Source organism: Littorina saxatilis, linkage group LG2 (genome assembly GCF_037325665.1).
Source record: "Littorina saxatilis isolate snail1 linkage group LG2, US_GU_Lsax_2.0, whole genome shotgun sequence".
NCBI classification, from domain to species: Eukaryota; Metazoa; Mollusca; class Gastropoda; order Littorinimorpha; family Littorinidae; genus Littorina; species Littorina saxatilis.
Genome location: NC_090246.1, coordinates 102,554,379 through 102,580,290, shown reverse-complemented (window position 1 = coordinate 102,580,290; position 25,912 = coordinate 102,554,379). Strand labels below are relative to the sequence as shown.

The following is a 25,912-nucleotide window of genomic DNA, read 5'->3' as shown; positions in this document are numbered from 1 at the left end:
CAGGTAAAAAAGACATTCTCCTCACTCCCCCCCCCCAAAAAAAAACCCACCCCAAAAAACAACAACCCAACCAAACAAAAAACACTTTCACACAACAATGGTAACATTGTAATGGTGCATACTAAAGTAATGAACCATGTATCCATAATCCAATACTGGCAATAGTATGATCCTAGTGACGCCCCAATGCCTTGAAGCTCAAAATGACTATTAGTTATCAGGAGTTTTCAGTCAGCACAATTTAACTCTCAAGCCTCCAGTGTTCTGTTCCATCTTCACTTCTCTCCATATCATTCAGTCAACAAGTTATAGATACTGTGATGAAATGGGACGCGGAAAAATAGATTACCCCAGCGGAATTCGTAAGTTGTGTCTGCGGAAATCCGCGGAAAAGTCCCACCCCTGGCCTTATCCCCCTTCTTGTGTACACGCAAGCACAAGACCAAGTACCCACGGAAAAGATCCTGTAATCCATGTCAGAGTTCGGTGGGTTATAGAAACACGAAAATACCCAGCATGCTTCCCCCGAAAGTGGCGTATGGCTGCCTGAATGGCAGGGTAAAAACGGTCATACATGTAAAAATCCACTCGTGCAAAAACACGGGTGTAGTGAGAGTTTCAGCCCACAAACACAGAAGAAGAAGAAACCAGCTATGTACTCTGCCATGAGAACAATGTGAGTGAATACATGTATGTGTGTATGTGTGTGTGTGTGTGGTTTTTTTTTGTATGTGTGTAACAGTGTTTGTGTAGGGTTAGTATGGTGGGAGTTAAGGGGTCAGGGGTCATCAAGCAGACCCAAGCAAGTATAATCTTCTTAGAAAGAGTTTTAACACAAAGACAAATTAGAAAGAGTTTTAACACAAAGACAAATTAGAAAGAGTTTTAACACAAAGACAAATTAGAAAGAGTTTTAACACAAAGACAAATTAGAAAGAGTTTTAACACAAAGACAAATTGCCACATTTTTATTGGGGCGCATTAATTACATTGGATTCAATGTTCAAGAAAACAGACAAGCATGGCAAACTATGTTCCACCTGTTTAGATATTCTCTGCATTTTGTTGTACATGTAGATGTAGCACTATGTCTATGATATACAAACCAAAGACAGGTTTAAGGTAGCATCCTGGATATGAAACCATAGCATCCAGGGTATAAAATCAGAGTGTTTAAAAAAACACAAATACAGAAATGAGTGCATTTCAAAACTGCAAACCTGTTTGTCACTAAGTTCTGATTTAACATAAAGAAAGCATGCACAGTGTTTTAGGAAAAACAAACAAACAAATATATCAAGAGCAGCAAATGTCAAACGCTCATCTTTCACAGAAAGAAAACCACAAACAGTAACCATATCAGTATCCATCCAATCTTCTGCATGTCAACAGCAGCGTTCAATAATGCAGTACCTCTCTGCTATACCAAAACCACACATTTTAAAATACAACTCCTTGCTAAGACTGCACCCTGTGGCTGAAGTGAAACCCTGCAGTGGCATGAACAAAGGAAGGCATGAACAAAGGAAGGCATGAACAAAGGAACAAAGACAAGTTTGGAACTGCAAAGCAGTGGTTTGTTTCAAGGAGCATTCAAAGAAAAAGTCAAATTAAGCGAAAGTAAAAATGACATGAATATTCTTCATGTACACAAACAACAGGGCACCCACTTTGACGTGTTTATATACATGCATCTTCACGATGCAAGCTACAATGTCTATTTGGTAAGCCCGGCCATCTGCACAATTTGTGTCTTCGGAACTATCAATTCCTATTTTCTCTCTTTCACACACATACACAGACAAAATTACTGATTCACAATGCAGACTTCTCAGTGCATGATATTTTCCTTGAAGAAACTGTTTGGAAATATGAACATCCTCACAACACAGGAACTGCTGCTAGCTGTTTTCAGTATTTTTCCTAGCAACATGCCAGTTTTGCACCCATAAGTTCATCTTGACAATGGATTCACAGTCATTGGTCTCCTCTACTTTTTGACAATCTGCATGACGTCTTCATCACACATGGGATGATGTAATCCAACTCTCTGCGGGCTGTACTTTGCGCTCCTCCCCTGCAACACATCAATACTCCTTCAGCATGCAGTCAAATCAAAATGTGTCAGTGTGTGTGTGTGTGTATGTGCGCACACGCAAGTGTGTGTGCGCGCATGTGTGTGTGCGTGCGTGCATGCGTTTGTCTTCGTGTGTCTGTCTTGGAGTGTGTGCGCATGAACAAATTGTGTGTACAGTATCATTTGAAAACGCAGCGTAATATAGATTTGGCAGCATCCCCATCCCCATCCTACCTCTGGGAAAAAGTTGACATAAGGCCAACACCTTTTGGTATGCCAGCTCAATCAGCTCTTCTGATGCGTTTGCAATGTATCATGTGTAACTGACACTGCTCAGTGTAGCTCTGTGGCCTCCAACGGTTACAAGTGGCTGAGTGGTAACGCACTTGCGCTCGGAAACGAGTTCGACCCTGGGTCAGGGCGTTAGCAATTTTCTCCCCCCTTTCCTAACCTAGGTGGTGGGTTCAAGTGCTAGTCTTTCGGATGAGACGAAAAACCGAGGTCCCTTCGCGTACACTACATTGGGGTGTGCACGTTAAAGATCCCACGATTGACAAAAGGGTCTTTCCTGGCAAAATTGTATAGGCATAGATAAAAATGTCCACCAAAATACCCGTGTGACTTGGAATAATAGGCCGTGAAAAGTAGGATATGCGCCGAAATGGCTGCGATCTGCTGGCCGATGTGAATGCGTGATATATTGTGTAAAAAAATTCCATCTCACACGGCATCAATAAATCCCTGCGCCTTGAATATGTGCGCGATATAAATTGCATAAAAAAAAATCCAAAAAAATCCCTGCGCTTAGAACTGTACCCACGGAATACGCGCGATATAAGCCTCATATTGATTGATTGATTGAAGTCTTAGTGCCCAAGGTACCAAATGTGCGGGTGTAAGCTTCAAGTGAAATATTGGCCTAGATTGCTAGAATCTTACAGGAACGGGATAAGGTCTGTCTAAATATGTTGGTCATATGATAGTCTGCAGATACATCCTCACAGCCATTCTGTTTTGAACATTTGGGGTGTTATCTTTTAGACCAGACACCTCAGATGACAAGAACAAGAGCGAATGAATGAGAGTTGCTAATATTACTCACCCAGACAAGAGCATACTTGAAACCCTGAGCAATGGTTCTGTGAATTGTATGACACTGAAAAAAAAGCACAGCTATAAAATCAAGCACCATAGCATAGCAACATGAAAATATGAAAAGACTGAAAACGTAACAGAAGAAGAGAAGAATAAGAGGATCAACTTCCAAATCATTATCTTTGATTGATTGACTGATTTAACAGTCAGTTAGCCACCTACAAAGTATGACAATCCTGTAGGCACCCCAACAACTCCAATGTCGCTACTTTGTTTTTAGTTCCATGATCAAGTTACCAAGGAAACAAGTCTACAAATTCAATCAAAAGTGAAACTCACAACATGTTCACAAGTAGCCCCTGTTCTCAAGATCAGGCCGTCATCAAAGTCTGGTCTTTCTGTTAACAAAAAACAAACAAACAAAATAACACTGAGTATAAGTTTTGCAAACAAAATTATTGATATGCTGGATTATTTTAGATACAGAAGAGGCATAATTTTGGCTTCCAGCTTTTAGATATGATACCAACACTTGTATGCAGCCACAGTAAAGTGTATCCCTGAAAATGACCATGCGAGCAATCAGAATCTTGCTAAAACATTCCTTCTTCTGTCTTTGTGTCACTCCCCCTCCCCCCCCACCCTCCAAAAAAAAAGAAAGAAAAAAAAGAAGAAAAGTTAAATTCCCACACACTTGAGCAGTAAAGTAAGTTGCACCACTACATGTACTATTTTTTTACTGTGTGACACTCAACACTAAATATGTCCTTGATTGAAGAAAAACTTAAGTTTCACTTTTGTTTTGTTCCACTCTCTCTGTTTTTACCATTGTGTTTCAGTTTGAAAGACTGCAAGTAGATTACGTTCTCTTCTCATGGCAAACATGTGACATAGAGGGAGCTATTTATGCCATAACAAATCTTAGCAACCGAACTATTCATCTTCAATTCATACCAACCTCCTCGTTTCTTGGTGTAGATTCTGAGGAGGGCTAGATGCTCCCACATGGTTTCAAGGAGGTAGTCAAGGTTCAGCTTCATGTTGCAGCTGCCAACAAATTTCAGCGCATTGACATTCTCCATATATATATACATGTACCTCATAAAAATGTATTTAAACAGGAAATTTCTGGTATTTTACGGTACCATTTTCAAAATACCACATACAAATCAGTAACTGGTCATTCTTACAGGTTGATATTTTTTGGAACCGATTTCTTTCTGACAAATATATTATAATGTTATCACTGTGTCTTAGACTTGGTCTAACTGGATGGCGTAACAGAGTGACAAGTTCCTGTGAGAGCCACGGTTTGCAATTGTACAGATTTTTTTTTTTTAAATGGCTAGAACAAACAGTGTATTTATACAATCCTGTATATAAAATTCAATGGACAAGTTAAAACAGTCAGGTCACACACAAAAACTGCCTCAAGTTAGCATCACCTGACAACAACTGTGTGCGGCTTCCTGGCAAGTCTGTCAACTTCTTCAATGGAAATCTGGTCAATCTTATTGTACACCTGCAAGGAGGGAAGAATCCTTTTAGTTGAAAGGATACAAGACATTTATATAGGAGAAAAGTACAAGACATATATACAGGAGAAAAGTACAAGACATTTATATAGGAGAAAAGTCCAACACATTTAATGATTTATATAGGAGAAAAGTACAAGACATTTATATAGGAGAAAAGTACAACACATTTATATAAGAGAAAAGTACAAGACATTTATATAGGAGAAAAGTACAAGACATTTATATAGGAGAAAAGTACAAGACATTTATATAGGAGAAAAGTACAAGACATTTATATAGGAGAAAAGTACAAGACATTTATATAGGAGAAAAGTACAAGACATTTATATAGGAGAAAAGTACAAGACATTTATATAGGAGAAAAGTACAAGACATTTATATAGGAGAAAAGTACAACACATTTATATAGGAGAAAAGTACAACACATTTATATAGGAGAAAAGTACAAGACATTTATATAGGAGAAAAGTACAACAGCTTGTATGACGAATCAAAAAGCAAGAAGGTTACATTATTGTAACGTTTAATTCAGGAAAAACAAACAAACAAACATTACAAGAACTTAGACCTATCAACCCATAAAGTGGGCAAACATTACAAAAACTCAGACCTATCAACCTATAAAGTGGGCAAACATTACAAGAACTTGGACCTATCAACCTATAAAGTGGGAAAACATTACAAGAACTTGGACCTATCAACCTATAAAGTGGGCAAACATTACAAGAACTTGGACCTATCAACCTATAAAGTGGGAAAACATTACAAGAACTTGGACCTATCAACCTATAAAGTGGGCAAACATTACAAGAACTTGGACCTATCAACCTATAAAGTGGGCAAACATTACAAGAACTTGGACCTATCAACCTATAAAGAGGGCAAACATTACAAGAACTTGGACCTATCAACCTATAAAGTGGGCAAACATTACAAGAACTTGGACCTATCAACCTATAAAGTGGGCAAACATTACAAGAACTTGGACCTATCAACCTATAAAGTGGGCAAACATTACAAAAACTTAGACCTATCAACCTATAAAGTGGGCAAACATTACAAAAACTTGGACCTATCAACCTATAAAGTGGGCAAACATTACAACAACTTGGACCTATCAACCCATAAAGTGGGCAAACATTACAAGAACTTGGACCTATCAACCTATAAAGTGGGCAAACATTACAAAAACTTAGACCTATCAACCTATAAAGTGGGCAAACATTACAAAAACTTAGACCTATCAACCTATAAAGTGGGCAAACATTACAAAAACTTGGACCTATCAACCTATAAAGTGGGCAAACATTACAAGAACTTGGACCTATCAACCTATAAAGTGGGCAAACATTACAAGAACTTGGACCTATCAACCTATAAAGTGGGCAAACATTACAACAACTTGGACCTATCAACCCATAAAGTGGGCAAACATTACAAGAACTTGGACCTATCAACCTATAAAGAGGGCAAACATTACAAGAACTTGGACCTATCAACCTATAAAGTGGGCAAACATTACAAGAACTTGGACCTATCAACCCATAAAGTGGGCAAACATTACAAGAACTTGGACCTATCAACCTATCAAGTGGGCAAACATTACAAGAACTTGGACCTATCAACCTATAAAGTGGGCAAACATTACAAGAACTTGGACCTATCAACCTATAAAGTGGGAAAACAAGAGACACAACAGACACAAATAACTGATGCTGTGACTTATTTCGTCCGTCTGCTTTGCGTTTCTTCAATGGAAATTCACTTTTTATTCCGTCATTTCGGTTGTAGGCTTGCAACATTGCCAGACCTCTCTACTAGCAGCAACAATACAAGGAAATACAACATCCAGACAAAAGCACAAGACCTCTCTACTAGCAGCAACAATACAGGGAAATACAACACTCAGACACAAGCACAAGACATATACTAGCAGCAACAATATAGGGAAATACAACACTCAGACACAAGCACAAGACCTCTCTACTAGCAGCAACAATACAGGGAAATACAACACTCAGACACAAGCACAAGACATATACTAGCAGCAACAATACAGGGAAATACAACACTCAGACACAAGCACAAGACATATTGTAGTATTCTTGCATACGGTCAGAAACGATGACGAGCGAGTGTAATGACAACAGGTTTATTCAAGTACCAAAACGAGGCCGCCCGCGCAGGGGCAGGGAGTTGCTTCCCTTGCATTGTACATAGAGAAGGATCGTCTGCTACAGATACGATCTACTACTGGATATTACCACACCTCCCTTACAAGTTCTTTTAAATGAATAATAAATGAACTAAAGTAAACAAATCTGTTCAGTCCTTATTTCTAGTGAACTCAGGTCTTTCAGAGTTTTGTTTTTGGTCCTTTGTCATTTCTTTCTACTGAGCCAGTATGTGTTAGACCTACATTCTACAACATAAGAAATCTTATAGAGTATAAACGGAAACACAACAATACTGATTTGGTATATCAAGAAGAACTACAGTGTTGATTATCGTTGCAGTGTTTTTTCCTTCATAATATGCACGGTTCATTCTTTCCGAAATAAACCAAAGGAATTTTTCAGGCATAGTTATTTTGTTGGACTGGGTTAATGTTCTTGCCAGTAAGTTGAGTAACACTGTCTCACAGCTCAAGTCTATTTGGCTTGACGACACATCTGCCTGATCGAGTAGTGGTAGGGACTGATGAAGACTGTTTTGGTGTAGAAGCACACTCCGGTCCAGCTGTTAGGGGTGAAGGCGTAGCTGTTGGCTCTGGTTGTCCTGGCATAACTTGCTGAGGAACCGGTAACTTTGGTGGAGTGGAGGGCTGAACATCACCGTCTGCGCTGGGTGTAGACACGACAGCAGATCTGTTTCGGCGGATGTTGCCGTGATGAGTCTTGATGATGTAGGAGCGTGGGTGGATTGTTTTTGAAACGACCTCCCCAGGGCGCTTCATGTCTCGTATCCAGACGGAGTCACCTGGCTGAAGGGGAGGTAACTCTCTGGCCTGATGTCGACGGTTGAAGTTCTGCCGCTGGGTTTCTCTGTTGGCTGCCTCTGTTGCCCTGACCGCTTCATGGTCCTGCCTTGCTGGGCCCAGGCTGCTGGGGAGTACTGGAACACGTGTCTTTAACTTCCTGCCCATTAGAAGCTCGCTTGGCGCGAGGCCGTTCTGGAGGGGGGTGGCCCGGTACATTAACAGGGCTAGGTAAGGGTCTTTTGCTTTTTTGATTAGACGCTTTACTGTCTGTACCGCTCTTTCTGCCTCTCCGTTACTCCTTGGGTATCTGGGGGAGCTAGTAACGTGTGTGAACCCGTAGGTAGTGGCAAAGGTAGAGAATTCTTCACTGGAAAATTGGGTGCCATTGTCGCTGACCACGACGTCAGGAATGCCGTGGACCGCGAACACACTCTTTATCTGATTTATGGTCTCTGCACTTGTCTGACGGGAGAGTAGTTTTGTTTCTACCCACCTGGAGTAGTAGTCGACGATGCTGAGGTAGGTTTTTCCGTGCAGCTCAAACAAATCCATTCCAACTCTTTCCCATGGGCGATCAGGAAAGGATGACGGGAGAAGCGGTTCTTTCTGTTCGGGTCGATGTTTTGCGCAGGTGGTGCATTTGTTGACCATTTCTTCCACCGCTGAGGAAATGTAGGGCCACCAGACGGACGTTCTGGCGAGAGCCCTGCACTTGGTGATGCCCAGGTGACCCTCATGGAGACGGCTGAGGATGTCCATACGAAGGGATCTTGGGATGACCAGGCGATCATTGAAGAGGAGGAGGTCATCTACGATGGTCAGGTGTTCCCGGTTCAGCCAGTACTGTTTTAGTAGAGTGTTCTCTGGCATGTAGGCCGGCCAACCATGAGTACAAAGTTCACGCACTTGGTGAAGCTCCCCGTCTGCTTTCTGTGCATCCCGTATTTCTCGCAGTTTCTGGGTGCTGGCTGGGAGGATATCCACAGTTTGCTTAGCGAGGGCTGCAACGTCATCCACGAGGTCGATGTCGGCGGGTTCTGGTTGACCGACAGGTGCTCTTGACAAGGCATCTGCAGTGATTTGATGTTTGCCTGAGACGTGGACAACCTTTGGGGAGTACCTCATCATGCGTAGCCTGAAGCGCTGAATACGGGGCGGCATCCTGTGTAGCTCGGTTGTGCTCAGCAAGGGCACCAGCGGCTTGTGGTCTGTCTCGAGGGTGAATTGCAGACCCATGACGTAATCATTGAAGCGTTCGCATGCCCACGTTGCTGCTAGCGCCTCCTTTTCGATAACTGCATAGTTCTTTTCTGCGTCGCTGAGAGACCTGGAGATAAAGCAGACCGGTCGACGAGACCCGTCTTGCTGGAGCTGAAGAAGGACTGCACCGATGCCTGTAGCTGAAGCATCAGCGGCAATGATCGTCCTCCTGTGTGTGTCATAGTGCGCTAGGACTGGAGGAGATGTCAGCAGGTCTTTGATTCGCTGAAATGCTGACTGCTGTTGTTCGTCCCACATCCAGGCGATTTCCTTGCGGAGAAGATGGCGAAGGGGAGTGTTGATCTTCGCCAGGTCAGGCATAAACTTGGCGAGCTGGTTCACCATGCCCATGAAGCGTTGGAGTTCTGTGACATTGGTGGGAGCTGGAAAGTTCTGGATGGCGTCTATTTTCTTGGGGTCAGGGTGAATGCCTGTTGAATCGACGATGTGGCCCAGGAACTTGACTGATGATTTTGAGAACTCACATTTCTCATTCAGTGTGATACCTGCTTCCCGCAGTCGCCCGAGAACTTCCCTGACGCGCTGGTTGTGGGTGATCATATCTGAAGCATGAACGAGGATGTCATCCATGTGACATATGACCTTGTCGAGGCCAAGGAGAATTTCCGACATGATGCGTTGAAATATCTCAGGTGCGCTGCTGATGCCGAAGGGCAGTCGGTTGAAGCAGTACCGTCCGAAAGGTGTGATGAATGTCGTCAGGAGTCTTGATTCCTGGCAAAGAGGGATTTGCCAGAATCCGCTTTTGGCATCAAGCTTTGTGAATACTTTGCTCTGTCCAAGTTTTGCTAGGCTTTCGTCGACTGACGCCATTGGGTGGGGTTCTCGTTGAACAGCCTGGTTGAGGTGCGTCAGGTCCACGCAAATCCGTACCGCGCCGCTTGGTTTTGGCACCACCACCATTCCTGAGCACCATTCTGTCGGCTCTGTCACTTTTGATATGACTCCTTGCTGCTCCATTCGCTGAAGTTCCTCTTGAACTTTCGGTAGCAATGGGTGTGCAATCTTCCTCGGGGTGTAGATGCAGACTGGAGTTTTCTCTGCTTTCATCGTTATTTTGTAGGACTTGTTGACAAGTCCTAGCCCTTTGAAGAGTGCAGGAAATTCTTGTTTGAAGTCTGGTTCGTTTTCAATGGCATCTATGCGTGAAACAATGCCCAACTTCACACATGCTGACTTGCTGAGGAGGGAACATGGCTGATTCTTCAAGATGTAGAGCTTTTCTGTCATCTCTCTGCCGTGGTAGGTGAGGGTTGCATCTATGGTGCCCACAGGGAATAAGTTGACACCTCCAGGCCCTCTTAGCTTCTTGCTTGTTGTCTGTACTTTGTTGTTGTTCAGCCATTTCTCTGTGTTGCTGACTACAGATACCGATGCCCCAGTGTCGAGTTTGAACTGTGTGTTGTGACCATTGACTTTGATGGATGCTGTCCAGTAATCTTCGTAGTTGCTGTCGACAGTTCCGATGAAGTTTGAGGTCTCGTACTCAGAGTCATAGTCGGATTCCTCGTCGCTCTGTTCCACTTCATGGACTTTCTGTGAAGCCGTCTTCCTGGAACGGCAGACCGTCTCGTAGTGGCCGTGTTTGGAGCATGCTCGACAGGTTGCATTCTTGGCTGGACAGCTGTCCCGTGAGTGTGGTTCTTTTCCACAATAACCACACTTCTGTTGTCTGTGTGGCTGGAAGGTTTGACGTCGACTGTGATTGTTGCTGGAGGCCGTCTTGGGATGAGAGCGTGACTTGTGTTGCCTGTGCTTCACGAAGTCCACTCCTGCTTTGTCTCTGATCAGAGGTTGCGACTCTTTCCTGGCTTCTGCTTGTCTGCTATGCTGTATTGCGTCCACTAGTGTTAGCTTCGCCATGCTCTGCAGCTTCTCGGACAAGTCGTCGTCCGTCACTCCCACCACAATCCTGTCTCTGATTAGTTCATCTTTCAGGGGGCCGTACTCACATTCCTCTGCGATGCGGTACAGCTCCTGGATGAAAGAGTCGACTGGCTCTCCAGGTTTCTGGGTCAGTTTGTTGAATCTGGCCCTCTCCACGACAACGTTCTTACGGGCACCAAAGTAGTCGTCGAGTGCCTGTTTTACCTCTTCGTACGTTGCTGTGTTTTCGTCGACTCGCAGAGTGGTTAAAATGTCATCTGCAGCCTCGCCCATCGCATACAAAAAGGTGCTGACCTGTTCATTCTTTGATTTCTCGAAAAGTCCAGAGCCTGTTCTGTAGCGATCGAATCGCGTCCGCCATTTTGGCCATGAAGCCGGCGTGCCGTCGAATGTTTTCGGCAATGGCAGGGGTGTATGGCGCTGAACCCTGTTTTCAGCTGCCTGGGCCTGTTCATTGTTGTCTCCTTGCATCGTGGGTTCTATGAGACCGCTGCCACCATGTAGTATTCTTGCATACGGTCAGAAACGATGACGAGCGAGTGTAATGACAACAGGTTTATTCAAGTACCAAAACGAGGCCGCCCGCGCAGGGGCAGGGAGTTGCTTCCCTTGCATTGTACATAGAGAAGGATCGTCTGCTACAGATACGATCTACTACTGGATATTACCACACATATACTAGCAGCAACAATACAGGGAAATACAACACTCAGACACAAGCACAAGACATATACTAGCAGCAACAATACAAGGAAATACAACACTCAGACACAAGCACAAGACATATACTAGCAGCAACAATACAGGGAAATACAACACTCAGACACAAGCACAAGACATATACTAGCAGCAACAATACAGGGAAATACAACATTCAGACACAAGCACAAGACATATACTAGCAGCAACAATACAGGGAAATACAACACTCAGACACAAGCACAAGACATATACTAACAGCAACAATACAGGGAAATACAACACCCAGACTCAAGCACAAGACCTCTCTACTAGCAGCAACAATACAAGGAAATACAACACTCAGACACAAGCACAAGACATATACTAGCAGCAACAATACAGGGAAATACAACACCCAGACTCAAGCACAAGACCTCTCTACTAGCAGCAACAATACAGGGAAATACAACACTCAGACACAAGCACAAGACCTCTCTACTAGCAGCAACAATACAGGGAAATACAACACCCAGACTCAAGCACAAGACCTCTCTACTAGCAGCAACAATACAGGGAAATACAACACTCAGACACAAGCACAAGACCTCTCTACTAGCAGCAACAATACAGGGAAATACAACACTCAGACACAAGCACAAGACCTCTCTACTAGCAGCAACAATACAGGGAAATACAACACTCAGACACAAGCACAAGACATATACTAGCAGCAACAATACAGGGAAATCTCTCTCTGTATCTGTCTGTTACGCTGCACTTGTAGAACAAGTCATCCAGATGTCTGGCATTGTTGCAGCGGAGTGGGGGTGCGCAGCTAGTTCTTTATCGTCGTCTGGCTACTGCCAGCGCCGACTTGAAGCTCTCGGTCGATGCCGAGGTTACAGTTTCTTCATCTAATTGGTTCCAGGCCACTACAGTCTTTGGAAAAAACGAATGTCTGTATTGCTCAGACCTCTCTACTAGCAGCAACACCCAGACACAAGCACAAGACATGTCTCACTGTGTTTCCCATACTTACGTAAAGACAAGGTAAGTAGGCACGGTTGCCAAGAAGGACGGGGAAACACTTACGTAAAGACAAGGTAAGTAGGCACGGTTGCCAAGAAGGACGGGGAAACACTTACGTAAAGACAAGGTAAGTAGGCACGGTTGCCAAGAAGGACGGGGAAACACTTACGTAAAGACAAGGTAAGTAGGCACGATTCCCAAGAAGGACGGGGAAACACTTACGTAAAGACAAGGTAGGTAGGCACGGTTCCCAAGAAGGACGGGGAAACACTTACGTAAAGACAAGGCAGGTAGGCACGGTTCCCAAGAAGGACGGGGAAACACTTACGTAAAGACAAGGCAGGTAGGCACGGTTCCCAAGAAGGACGGGGAAACACTTACGTAAAGACAAGGCAGGTAGGCACGGTTCCCAAGAAGGACGGGGAAACACTTACGTAAAGACAAGGCAGGTAGGCACGGTTCCCAAGAAGGACGGGGAAACACTTACGTAAAGACAAGGCAGGTAGGCACGGTTCCCAAGAAGGACGGGGAAACACGTAAAGACAAGGCAGGTAGGCACGGTTCCCAAGAAGGACGGGGAAACACTTACGTAAAGACAAGGCAGGTAGGCACGGTTCCCAAGAAGGACGGGGAAACACTTACGTAAAGACAAGGCAGGTAGGCACGGTTCCCAAGAAGGACGGGGAAACACTCACGTAAAGACAAGGCAGGTAGGCACGGTTCCCAAGAAGGACGGGGAAACACTTACGTAAAGACAAGGCAGGTAGGCACGGTTCCCAAGAAGGACGGGGAAACACTCACGTAAAGACAAGGCAGGTAGGCACGGTTCCCAAGAAGGACGGGGAAACACTCACGTAAAGACAAGGCAGGTAGGCACGGTTCCCAAGAAGGACGGGGAAACACTCACGTAAAGACAAGGCAGGTAGGCACGGTTCCCAAGAAGGACGGGGAAACACTCACGTAAAGACAAGGCAGGTAGGCACGGTTCCCAAGAAGGACGGGGAAACACTCACGTAAAGACAAGGCAGGTAGGCACGGTTCCCAAGAAGGACGGGGAAACACTTACGTAAAGACAAGGCAGGTAGGCACGGTTGCCAAGAAGGACGGGGAAACACTTACGTAAAGACAAGGTAAGTAGGCACGGTTCCCAAGAAGGACGGGGAAACACTTACGTAAAGACAAGGCAGGTAGGCACGGTTGCCAAGAAGGACGGGGAAACACTTACGTAAAGACAAGGTAAGTAGGCACGGTTCCCAAGAAGGACGGGGAAACACTTACGTAAAGACAAGGCAGGTAGGCACGGTTCCCAAGAAGGACGGGGAAACACTTACGTAAAGACAAGGTAAGTAGGCACGATTCCCAAGAAGGACGGGGAAACACTTACGTAAAGACAAGGTAAGTAGGCACGATTTCCAAGAAGGACGGGGAAACGCTTACGTAAAGACAAGGTAAGTAGGCACGATTTCCAAGAAGGACGGGGAAACACTTACGTAAAGACAAGGTAAGTAGGCACGGTTCCCAAGAAGGACGGGGAAACACTTACGTAAAGACAAGGTAAGTAGGCACGGTTCCCAAGAAGGACGGGGAAACACTTACGTAAAGACAAGGCAGGTAGGCACGGTTGCCAAGAAGGACGGGGAAACACTTACGTAAAGACAAGGCAGGTAGGCACGGTTGCCAAGAAGGACGGGGAAACACTTACGTAAAGACAAGGTAAGTAGGCACGGTTCCCAAGAAGGACATCTACAAACTCATCAGAGGTGCAGTCAGCTTTAAACAAAATCTCAGCATTGAAAATTTCTGAATTTAAGCTAAGGAATTTTGTAAATAAGAGAAACAAAACAAACCAAATAATCAACATTTCAAAAGAACAAACAAGGAGCTAGAACACTGTATTTTGTACTACGCACAATGTGATTGCCTTCAAAAGACATGCAGCGCTGTACACATGTATAGCATGCTAGCACATGCATAGATCTGTGAAAGCGAGTCTGGCAAACACACACACACACAGACTCACACACACACACACACTATAACTGCATAATGCATGAACACCTTACAAAAGGATACTGTATTGGTGCAAAATGAGCTGAACCATCTTTTCACTGCATTTGGTCAGGGGCAATGTTGAATTGAAGGAAATGCCACCACCCTTCTTTTGCTGCAACAGAAACAAAACCTCACTAACAACTAGCCAAACAAACTAAGAAGACGATGCACAGAAGGTGAGGAAGATATAAAAAGGACAGAAAATAAACAAGTCGCGTAAGGCAAAAATACAACATTTAGTCAAGCTGTCAAATTCACAGAATGAAACTAAACGCACTGCATTTATCACCAAGACCACGTAGCATCGTCAGTCCACCGCTCGTGGCAATAGCAGTGAAACCGACAAGCCAGAAAAGCGCGGTAGTAGTTGCGCTGAGCGGTAGTAACACGCTTTTCTGTATCTCTATTTTAAACTTTCTGAGCTTGTTTTTAATCCAAACATATCATATCTATATGTTTTTGGAATCAGGAACCGACAAGGAATAAGATGAAATTGTTTTTAAATCAATTTTGGAAATTGAATTTTAATCATAATTTTCATACTTTTAATTTTCAGAGCTTGTTTTTATCCGAATATAACATATCTATATGTTTGTGGAGTCCGAAAATGATGAAAAATATGAAATTGTTTTTGGATCGTTTTATGAAAAAATAATTTTAATTACAATTTTTAGATTTTTAATGATCAAATAGGAAGGTTTCCGCCAGTTATCTCTTTGAGGTTTTGGGTGCTTACAGAGTACCGTGCCCCTTGCGGGAGCATCAAACATCAAGGTCACAAGCAGGGTCAATGGGGAAGGTCAGCTGGGCGGACATGAGACTACAATAGGAAGGTTTCCGCCAGTTATCTCTCTTTGAGGTTTTGAGTGCTTAGAGAGTACCGTGCCCCTTGCGGGGGCATCAAACATCAAGGTCACAAGCAGGGTCAAGGGGAAGGTCGGCTGGGCGGACAGGAGACTATTCATCAATTAATTTTTAAGCCTCAAAGCTGAAATGCAATACCAAAGTCCCGCCTTTGTCGAAGATTGCTTGGTCAAAATTTCAATCAATTTTATTGAAAAATGAGAGTGTGACAGTGCCGCCTCAACTTTTACAAAATGCCGGATATGACGTCATCAAACAAAGACATTATATCAAAAAAAATTAAAAAAACGTCTGAGGATATCATTCCCAGGAACTCTCATGTAAAGTTTCATGAAGATCGGTCCAGTAGTTTACTCTGAATCCCTCTACACACACACACAGACACAAACACCACGACCCTCATCTCGATTTCCCCCCTCTACGTTAAAACATTGAGTCAAAACTTGACTAAATGTAAAAAGAAGGCAGACAGAAAGAACAGATGAAAAGTACATGTACAGTGGTACTCCCCATGTATCACAATTAACAAATCAAACACCAAGATCAAAAAGACCAAGTCAAACAAGAGGCGAAGCCTTCAAGGCTCACGTAAGAAATCGACAAACAGTAACACAAACTCAATCACTCCGTCACACATACACACACACACACACACACACACACACACACACACACACACACACACACACACACACACACACACACACACACACAGTAAGCATAGGTGAAACTGTGCAAGAAAGCGAGACCCTGGATCTGCCAATTAGTCTCGGCCCGCTCACAATAACAATGACCGAGACTTTCAGTAATTCCTTTGCGTGACGTCTAACCCTCTTACGTCATAATGTGACGTCTTCAAATAGTTTCTATCACACACGTCAAACACTTTTGACCGAGACGTAATCTTCTTATGCGAGCTTTATCCATAGACTCGGAAATGTTAAAGTTTCTATCACACACACACGCACGCACGCACGCACAGACAGACAAAGTTTATCATCGCATAGGCTACACTTACGTGAGCCAAAAATGTTCTTGGTAAGCTGTATTTCTGGGTGCTGCATCATGTGTTACGCGCGATGTGATTCTGAAAAGTCAATTTTTACTGACATTACGGAAAGTGATCAAAGCTGTGGTTTATACCTACTTTTCAGTTCTGATTTTGACTAACAAAACCGCAAAATCTTTCTGTTGGGGCTTTGAAATTTACGGAAGATAGCATATGAACGTAATCTCATGTCTGTTTATATCACAGCGAAGCTTACCTTGTAGTAAATATTTGGCTTTTCCCTGTTGAGACGAATACCAACTGCTTCCAGCTCTTGTTCCAGGAGTTCTCTGAAACGGGCCAGAAATACTAAGTGCTTGTATAATAAACAAGAAAATAAGCTATTTTTAAAAGGTCAGCAAAAAAAAAAGCAGCAATAAACTCACAACTTATATACCTTGTGTGTGTGCGTGTGTGCAAGTGTATATGTGAAGTGTGTGTGCGTGTGTGCAAGCGTATATGTGAAGTGTGTGTGCAAGCGTATATGTGAAGTGTGTATGTGTGTGTGTGTGCAAGCGTATGTGTGAAGTGTGTGTGTGTGTGTGTGTGTGTGTGTGTGTGTGTGTGTGTGTATGTGTGTGTGTGTGTGTGTGTGTGTGTGTGTGTGTGTGTGTGTGTGTGTGTGTGTGTGTCCATGCCTGCATGTCTTGTAGTATGTAGGCATACACAATTCAACAAATTTCTGTCAAAATAAATTCAAAAAGCATTGTTTGGTACATGTAACATCATAGTCAACTTAAATCTCAATCATTTTTCTTGCATACCAGAAATACAAGCTTTTGAGTAGATAGTCTGAAGAAAAGAAGTCTCATATGTGGCTGGGTGAGTATGTGTAATGGAACATGTACCTACCAGTACCTAAAACACCATTATAAAATGAGCTGAAGTACTTAATATGACTTTCAGTTGTAATTTTGTATGTGGCCAACAGGGGCATTATAGCTTGCTTGTTAATATATAAGCACAAACAATAATCAGATCCACAAGCTCAGAATTGAGCTGTGTTAAGTTGGTTTGTTGGTTTGTTTGTTTGTTGGTTTGTTTGCTTAACGCCCAGCCGACCACGAAGGGCCATATCAGGGCGGTGCTGCTTTGACATATAACATGCGCCACACACAAGACAGAAGTCGCAGCACAGGCTTCATGTTTCACCCAGTCACATTATTCTGACACTGGACCAACCAGTCCTAGCACTAACCCCATAATGCCAGACGCCAGGCGGAGCAGCCACTAGGTTGCCAATTTTAAAGTCTTTGGTATGACCCGGCCGGGGTTCGAACCCATGACCTCACGATCACGGGGCGGACGCCTTACCACTAGGCCAACCGTGCCGGTGCTGCTGTGTTAAGTGATGAAACTTGAAGCAAAAGTCTGGAACAGGTGTAGTTTGCACATGTACACAGACTGTTAAAAATGCATATTGGACTATAATTTATTAACAAAAATAGAACATACTTCTGTTTCTCCCCCTTCATTGCATCCAGCATAATAATGATCAGATCTGCTGTACGAGCGACGGCAATCACCTGTCGACCTCGCCCCTTTCCTGAAAATGACAAAGAAAAGTCATTACACCTATAGTTGTGTTCATAATGCTTGCAATTTCAAGAATAGAGACAACATGATGGGCATGCGATAACAGCAAATCAGACATTCAGTATAGATCTGTTTTGGTAGCCATGATGCAAAAGTGATTATACTGTAGTTATAGTTCAGGGTTTTGATCTTACAGAAAATTCAGGAAATTTAGGCTCTAGTCAAGTCAGGCTCTGTCAAGTCGGTGCATAATGGTGGCTTGGTTGTCCCCGTCAGTTGAAAGCCTCTTAGGCCAAAAACAAAAATATGTCTGTTTCCGGTAACATCGCAAAAAAAAAATAGGGTCGGTCGGTGGTTTTTTTGTTGTTTTTTTGGGGTACCCTTTTTTTTAACGTTTTGTTAACGTCTTTTTACGTATTTTTTTCTTTCCAAGGCCTCATTGGCCGCCATGTTTTTTTCGCGTGAGGACGGAAACGGGAGGTAAGTCTCTTCGATTGTGAAGTCTCATCGACCGATTACCTCCCGTTTTTATTTTTATTCTTTATTTTATTTTGGTGCGAAAAGCAAAAAAAAACTTTAGGGTCGGCGCTTAAAAGTAGGGTTGGTTGGGTTACCGGAAACAGACATATTTTTCTTTTTGGCCTTACACGGATTTGACTGAGCACACTGCAATACTTGACCAATTTATCCCCAAAAGTTGATGATTTACTCGCAAACGTTTACTAATCTCAAAGTGAACTACCATCATAACAAAAACAAGGCAGTTATTCTGACTGTTACATAGAACCAGAAAGTGAAAACAAAATAACTTGTACACATGGGGCGGGGATGTAGCTCAGTCGGTAGCGCGCTGGATTTGTATCCAGTTGGCCGCTGTCAGCGTGAGTTTGTCCCCACGTTCGGCGAGAGATTTATTTCTCAGAGTCAACTTTGTGTGCAGTCTCTCCTCGGTGTCCGAACACCCCCGTGTGTACACGCAAGCACAAGACCAAGTGCGCACGAAAAAGATCCTGTAATCCATGTCAGAGTTCGGTGGGTTATAGAAACACGAAAATACCCAGCATGCTTCCTCCGAAAGCGGCGTATGGCTGCCTAAATGGCGGGGTAAAAACGGTCATACACGTAAAATTCCACTCGTGCAAACCACGAGTGCACGTGGGAGTTTCAGCCCACGAACGCAGAAGAAGAAGACTTGTACTCATAGAATGAGTAATTCACACAGAGTGACATACTTAGAGAACAGATGTAGTCATATTCATAAATAAACTTACCCTGAGAGGCGCCCTCAATAATTCCCGGCAAATCCAGCAGTTGTATGTTTGCTCCTGCATACTGAAATATCCACAATGGCACTTATTGATACCGCGTAGGAAAACATATTCTTATACACACACAGACAAACACACAAACATTCACAAAGACAAACAACATACAGTGGAGTCCGGGTACAACGAATCTCAAGGGAGATACATTTTAGTTCGTTATATCAGTAATTCGCTGTAGAGTTTTCAACCCTAAATGGCCTCAAGACAAGTTTTCCCAATCACCTTCAAATGATCGTCCCATCGATCTTTCCTTGGAGAGTACAATCTCTGCATGTTTTCAACAGCTTCATAATATAATCCATAGAGAGAGGGAAACTAACAGCGGGAGGTGCATGAAAAGCGTCAGTTTTCACGATAAAACTTTGACTCGCTCATTCACGGGACATAACTGCACTCCGGACTGTCCACAGTGTTGAGCAATTTAGGAGACTTCACTGCCTGAGGAGAGTATTGATTCAAACGAACGCGTGGTTCTATATCGCGTCACTTGGTCACGGATCGGAGAAAACAAAAAAACAGTTCCAGATTTCGAAACCATGTTCGTCAGCCATTGTTTTTAGCAAGACAGACCACAAAATGTCATGACGTCACCACAACTTTCGGTTTTGGTTCGATCTGTGCACCTCCCGCTGTTAGTTTGTTCCGAGTTCGCTCATCACGCGATGTGCACTTGTGTTTGTGTATTTTTGTGTATTTTTGTCTTTGGAGACAATTATTGACATCAGTTCGTTGTAGCCTTGTGACTTTTAGAGACAAAACGGCTCTGGGGCGATGAAAACGTGTTTGTTAAAAGAGGGGTTCGTTATGCAAATGAGTTCAAAAGGTTCGATGTAGCCAGAAAGTAACAAGTAAGAAATAGAAGGTTGTCTGCCGGGAAATCAATGGCAGTTTGTTAAAAGAGGGATTTCGTTATACCCAGGTTCATTATAGCTGGACTCCACTGTACACACGTAAACCTGCATTGCACAGCAAGCATCAGGTTATTCAAAATGAACTTAGTAAAGTCCACAATACAAACAAACATAATATTGAAGAATGGATTGTATACCTCGATGACACCAGGAATGCAAGTGAGGGTTGTGAATTCATAGGCTGCACATTCACTCTCAGTCTTTGTCAAGGTGCTCAGTAGTGTAGACTGAAAACAATAATATCACCAAGATTAACATAACAGCCACAAAGCCTTCAATAATACACACAGACAAACCCCTGAATGAGAAAGAGCTTCTTCAAAATCTGAAGTTTGATCTTCCGATCACAGCTACGGTATCATCCTGAACTCAGGTCAAAATGAGTACGGCTCATTCTCTGAGATAACTGGCGATAGCCGTTGAGCGATGACTGATCAGAATACTACGGTATGACAAGCAGCTTCAGATATTCCCGTTACTATTTTTAGAAGGTCACTGTCCAGAACGCTTTCCTTGCACCCGTTGTCCTCACTGTAAAAGTGCAAAGGTCGAATCTATTTATAGCCACACAAAAATTCCACTGTGCCAAGGGAAACAATCTACGCAATTCAACGACGTTAGGTTGCTGAAGCAGCAGTAGCTTCCCTTCTACTTGAAACCTGCCGAGTTTTCAATGTTGGTTCAGATCCTTCATTATCCCTATTACCGATAGTTAAAAATCAAAGGGGTATAGAATCTACGTTAGCATAAACTGGTCGATGACAATTTTCAACACGTGCTCGGTGGCGCGGTAAATACTCTGTTTCGCGATACGAAATACGAAACTAAACACTTTTTTTTTTCGGCTCTACTTCGAAAACGAATCTAACCAGCGCTTTTCTGCACAGGTAGTACATCTAAGTATTGCAATTCGTGTACAAAATCCCCCCCATCTTCAAAATATTGCCACTAATCTAAGCAGCGCTTTTCTGCACAGGTAGTACATCTAAGTATTGCAATTCGTGTACAAAATCCCTCCCATCTTCAAAATATTGCCACTAATACTACCCCTCCCATCGTAAATATTCATTGCAACATTAGTAGTCAGGAGCTTTGCCGGTGTTTCTGTGTCTGTCTTAAAAAAGATCAAATCACTTTCAACACTGTGCCCTTTTCTCTTTCAGCAACAACATGGCTTACCAACCACCACCGCATTGTACTCTCTTGCGAGTCATTCAAACTGGTCGATGAAAATTTTCAACACGTGCTCTAAGCCGGCGAACCGCCACGCTGCATACTCTGTCTCGCGATATATGGCTTCTGTGTGTGTGTCTCTTGTATTCATCTAGTATTGTATCACATGTATTAATATTATGCAGATCATACCTTCATACGGTTTCTCACTTACCTTTCCTACTGAAGGGAAACCAATCAGTGCTACTCTTGCATCTCCAGATTTCATAACATCAAAGCCCTCGCCCTGCAAACATACACATCATAATCTAAACAACGAAGTGACTGTGGTAAGATGAACAAAGTTAACATTAACAAACAAAGGATTACTGTACTCACCGATACAAAGACGACACAAGACGATAACGAATTTTCGCTTCTGGAAGCTTCATCAGGAAAAACAAGAACACAAAAGACAACAAAAAGCAGACGCAACATGGAACGAACAAGGTTTAAAAGAAAATGGAGGGGAAACACGCAAAAAGGGGAAGGAACTCTAGGAATGGAAATGAATGAAAGGGGAGAGAAGTGGTTGGATGATGGCAAGGGCACAGGCATACAGACTAAAAGTAATACACATTCATAAAGGGGGGAGGGGGGGAGGGGGGGGGGAGGAAGGGGAAAAAAAAAAGGGGGAAAACACACGCAGGCACGCAAAAATACACACACACGTACCTACACATCATATGTAAATATCTGAACTCAAGCATACTTTGAACCATGAACATGATCAGACACATCATAATATCAGGCTCAGCAGAGAGCTGTTATTGCTGTTCGACTCTTGAAATAAAACTTGATCTATATTGACAGTACACAAACGACACTCAAAATATATCTTTACACACCCACAAACACTCACTGACTCAGTCACACGCACACACACACATACACCAGTGATGTACATTTTAGTCGGTCTCCGGTCTCTGACCGATCCAATTTCCCCAGGACCTATAGCTTTAACCCCAGCAGGACACAGGTCCGATTAACCTACAGAAGAAGTGGTCAAGGGTCCGATCACTTTTGACAATGAAGCGGACATGCGGACTGTTCAATTTTCAAGAGGAAAGCTTGTTTCGGTTTTGCCAAGCGAAAGTAAACACTGCGTGAGGAAAGCTGGTTTCGGTTTTGCCAAGCGAAAGTATGCACTGCGTGTGACCAGTTTGTTGAGTGAACGAGGCACCATATGGGATCTGATTTTTTGAATTAATTTATCCTCAAGTTGGATCAAGAAGAAAAAAAGAAAACCGAACCCATATGGTGCCTCGAGTGCATTCATTGGCTCAGCAATAAATCGTTTAAACCAATGGGAACCACCCGTGCATGTTCGCACATGCGCAAGGCATTACTTTTCGTCATAATATCCGGAAAAACCGTTGTGCGTTTGAACGAAAATAAAACGAAAGAGAAACGAGATGGGTCCAAAAAAAAAGCTCAAAGCAGATAAAAATCAGCAGACATTGATGTCCATGCTGCGTTCGCCAGCCACTGTGGCTTCAGCTGAACCAACAACAACGTCAACCGAGAATTTAAACTGAAAAATCTTTTTAAATGCGGTTTTACGAGTCGTGTTATTGTCCTATTGAAATTGCAATCTCAGGACACTGTGTCCTATTGATTTTCAGTCTTCAGGACAATTGTCCTAAAGGCTGCTAGAAAAATGTACATCACTGATACACTCTGGTATTTTTGTTGCTTTTCAACAATAACAGCAACATACAACTTTCATATATATTTATATAGAGGTTACAAAAATACAACTGAAATACAAGCCATATAAAAAACCACTCGTGTTGTAACCTCTATATAAACAATTTGAATTTGAGAACTATACACTTCTATAAAATGAAAGCCAGAGAGGGTACCTTCGCACCAGCCTTTCCAGTTGGTTCCAAGAGTTGCTGACGATATTTTGCAAGTTTTGCCTTCAGTAAACCAAGATGATACTCAGTAGCTGCAACAACCGAAATGTACATCATTTGAATAATTAAAGCACAATTGTAAAACTAAAAGCTGCAATTGCAAACACAAGTAACGCTGAGTTGATCTACATTTTCTTCTACTGTTTTAGGACAGCTGATAAAGTGGCCATTTTTGCATAGAAGTCATCATGCCTGCACCAGCTCACTGCACGAAGCTCGCTTCACGAAGCTCGCTTCACGAAGCTCGCTTCACGAAGCTCGCTGCACCAAGCTCGCTGCACCAAGCTCGCTGCACCAAGCTCGCTGCACCAAGCTCGCTGCACCAAGCTCGCTGCACCAAGCTCGCTGCACCAAGCTCGCTTCACCAAGCTCGCTGCACCAATCTTGCTTCACCAAGCTCGCTTCACCAAGCTCGCTTCACCAAGCTCACTTCACCAAGCTCACTTCACCAAGCTCGCTGCACCAAGCTTAGTCTATCTTCTTCTTCTTCTTCTGCGTTCGTGGGCTGAAACTCCCATGTACACTCGTGTTTTTACACGAGTGGAATTTTACGTGTATGACCGTTTTTACCCCGCCATTTAGGCAGCCACACGCCGCTTTCGGAGGAAGCATGCTGGGTATTTTCGTGTTTCCATAACCCACCGAACTCTGACATGGATGACAATTGACAGGATCTTTTCCGTGCGCACTTGGTCTTGTGGTTGCGTGTACACACGAAGGAGGATAAGTCACTAGCAGGTCTGCACACAAGTTGACCTGGGAGATCGGAAAAATCTCCACTCTTAACCCACCAGGCGGCTGCGGCCGGGATTCGAACCCTCGACCTTCCGATTACGAGGCCGACGTCTTACCACCCCGCCACAGCGCCCGTCAGCTTAGTCTATTAATTGAACTATTTGCAGCATATCTCCGCGAAGTACTTTGCCGTACCTGCAGGTTATTGGTAAAACGTCTTTGCGTAGCTTGGTGAAGTTGACTTGGTGCTCCATTAAGGATGGGCTTTACATGTGTCATGTTGCTGGGTGGCCTGCATGGGGCAGACCCACACACATTTGACATTGTGACATCAACGTAGGAAGATCTTGATTAATGTAACTACATGGCAGCAAGATGTATACGTGAAATATATATATATGCGTTACTGTTAGTTAATCAAGGGTAAACTTTTGTGTGTTCAATTCAATTCTCAGAATTCAGAGGCATTTAAGTCTGAAAATTTGATTGTAGATTCCTTTGGAGTCACGGAATGAACTGTATGAATGCTCGGAATGCATTTCGTTTACATGCGTCAAAGAAGGAATTATCCTAAGCGGCGACAGGGGAGGCAACTCCCACTGGCTTAGTGATGTCCCTTGGATGACAACGCAGCCATTCTCGGGTCTTTTTCAGTCGATCTAACAACCAAATTAATTAATTATGCTTAAAGGCACAGTAAGCCTCCTGTAAACCATCACAGAGCTCCCCGAGCGTCTACATACAGTACAAGCATACTTCCATTTAAACGCTCACCGAACGGGAACATCCTGGCTGCTTTCTGTCGAGCGTGAGAAATTTTCAAAGAATTTATTTTCGTGGACTTGGCCCAGAAGAACAATGGCGCCTCGTTTTGGTGCTGGACGGCTGTTATGAATATCCCGGAAATAACGCCCGGACAGTAAGCCTCCCGTAAACCATCACAGATACTGTCAGGCTTTTACACACAGTACAAACACCCTTCCATTTGAACGCTCACCAAACGGGAACATCCTAGGTGCCCTACGTAAAGAGCGAGCAATTTTTAAAGAATTAATTTTGCAGATTGTCTCGAACACTTTTTGGACCCATCCTGAACTCAGGTCAAAAATGAGTTACTTCCCTTAAACTGGCGACAGCCGTGGATCGATGATTATCAGAATGTTTTTGGACCGTGGTGCGTTTTTGCGCTAGACCTAACTTTTAAAATCTAGCTTGTTACACAAACATTCTTTAATCATAAAAGAATTCTTTTTTCATCAAGACAAGATCAGTGCAAACTTTGGAGCTCAATCTGTCAATTAATTTCACGACAAATGTTCTTTGGCTTGATTACAGGGACCTGTATTAAAAATAAGTAAAGAATGCCGCTGGATTCTGAGCTATGAATTTAACACACTAAAGTTTAACACTTCAGGTGTGAAAGTAGGAATATGCTGGAACTACAGTTCACTGTTCAGGGCACCAATTCATGCAAGGGAAAGTTAGAAATTGTGAAAATGGCACCTGGTAAATATTTAAGTACTTGTATCAGACACAGGTCCACGTACGTAACAGATAAAACAAGCATATACCTTTGTTCTTTTGTGTCCTGGATATTTCAGCTTCCACTTCTGCGATTTTCTCCAGAATACCCATCTTTTCGGTTTCTGCTGAAATCTGTCTCACAGTTTTGTTTCAGTTTCACTGGATCCAATGTGTGGTGGCACATGCAGAACACTTTACGATAAGTCGCAGTGGTT

General features: G+C 43.3%; 1 protein-coding gene across 1 annotated transcript; it reads right to left on the bottom strand.

The window, feature by feature from the left end:
- Positions 1 to 953: 953 nt before the first annotated feature.
- On the bottom strand, positions 954 to 25,904 carry LOC138960382 (developmentally-regulated GTP-binding protein 2-like). The gene is made up of 14 exons (XM_070332278.1): positions 25,745 to 25,904; positions 23,382 to 23,470; positions 21,692 to 21,763; positions 20,442 to 20,531; positions 19,340 to 19,400; positions 17,988 to 18,078; positions 16,750 to 16,822; positions 14,642 to 14,732; positions 14,271 to 14,368; positions 4,618 to 4,694; positions 4,131 to 4,219; positions 3,512 to 3,570; positions 3,180 to 3,233; positions 954 to 2,077 (listed from the first exon to the last, which is right to left on the bottom strand). The coding sequence occupies exons 1-14, from the start codon at positions 25,806 to 25,808 to the stop codon at positions 1,991 to 1,993; spliced, it is 1,095 nt and encodes a 364-aa protein (XP_070188379.1). The 5' UTR covers positions 25,809 to 25,904; the 3' UTR covers positions 954 to 1,990.
- Between the last annotated feature and the right edge of the window lie 8 nt (positions 25,905 to 25,912).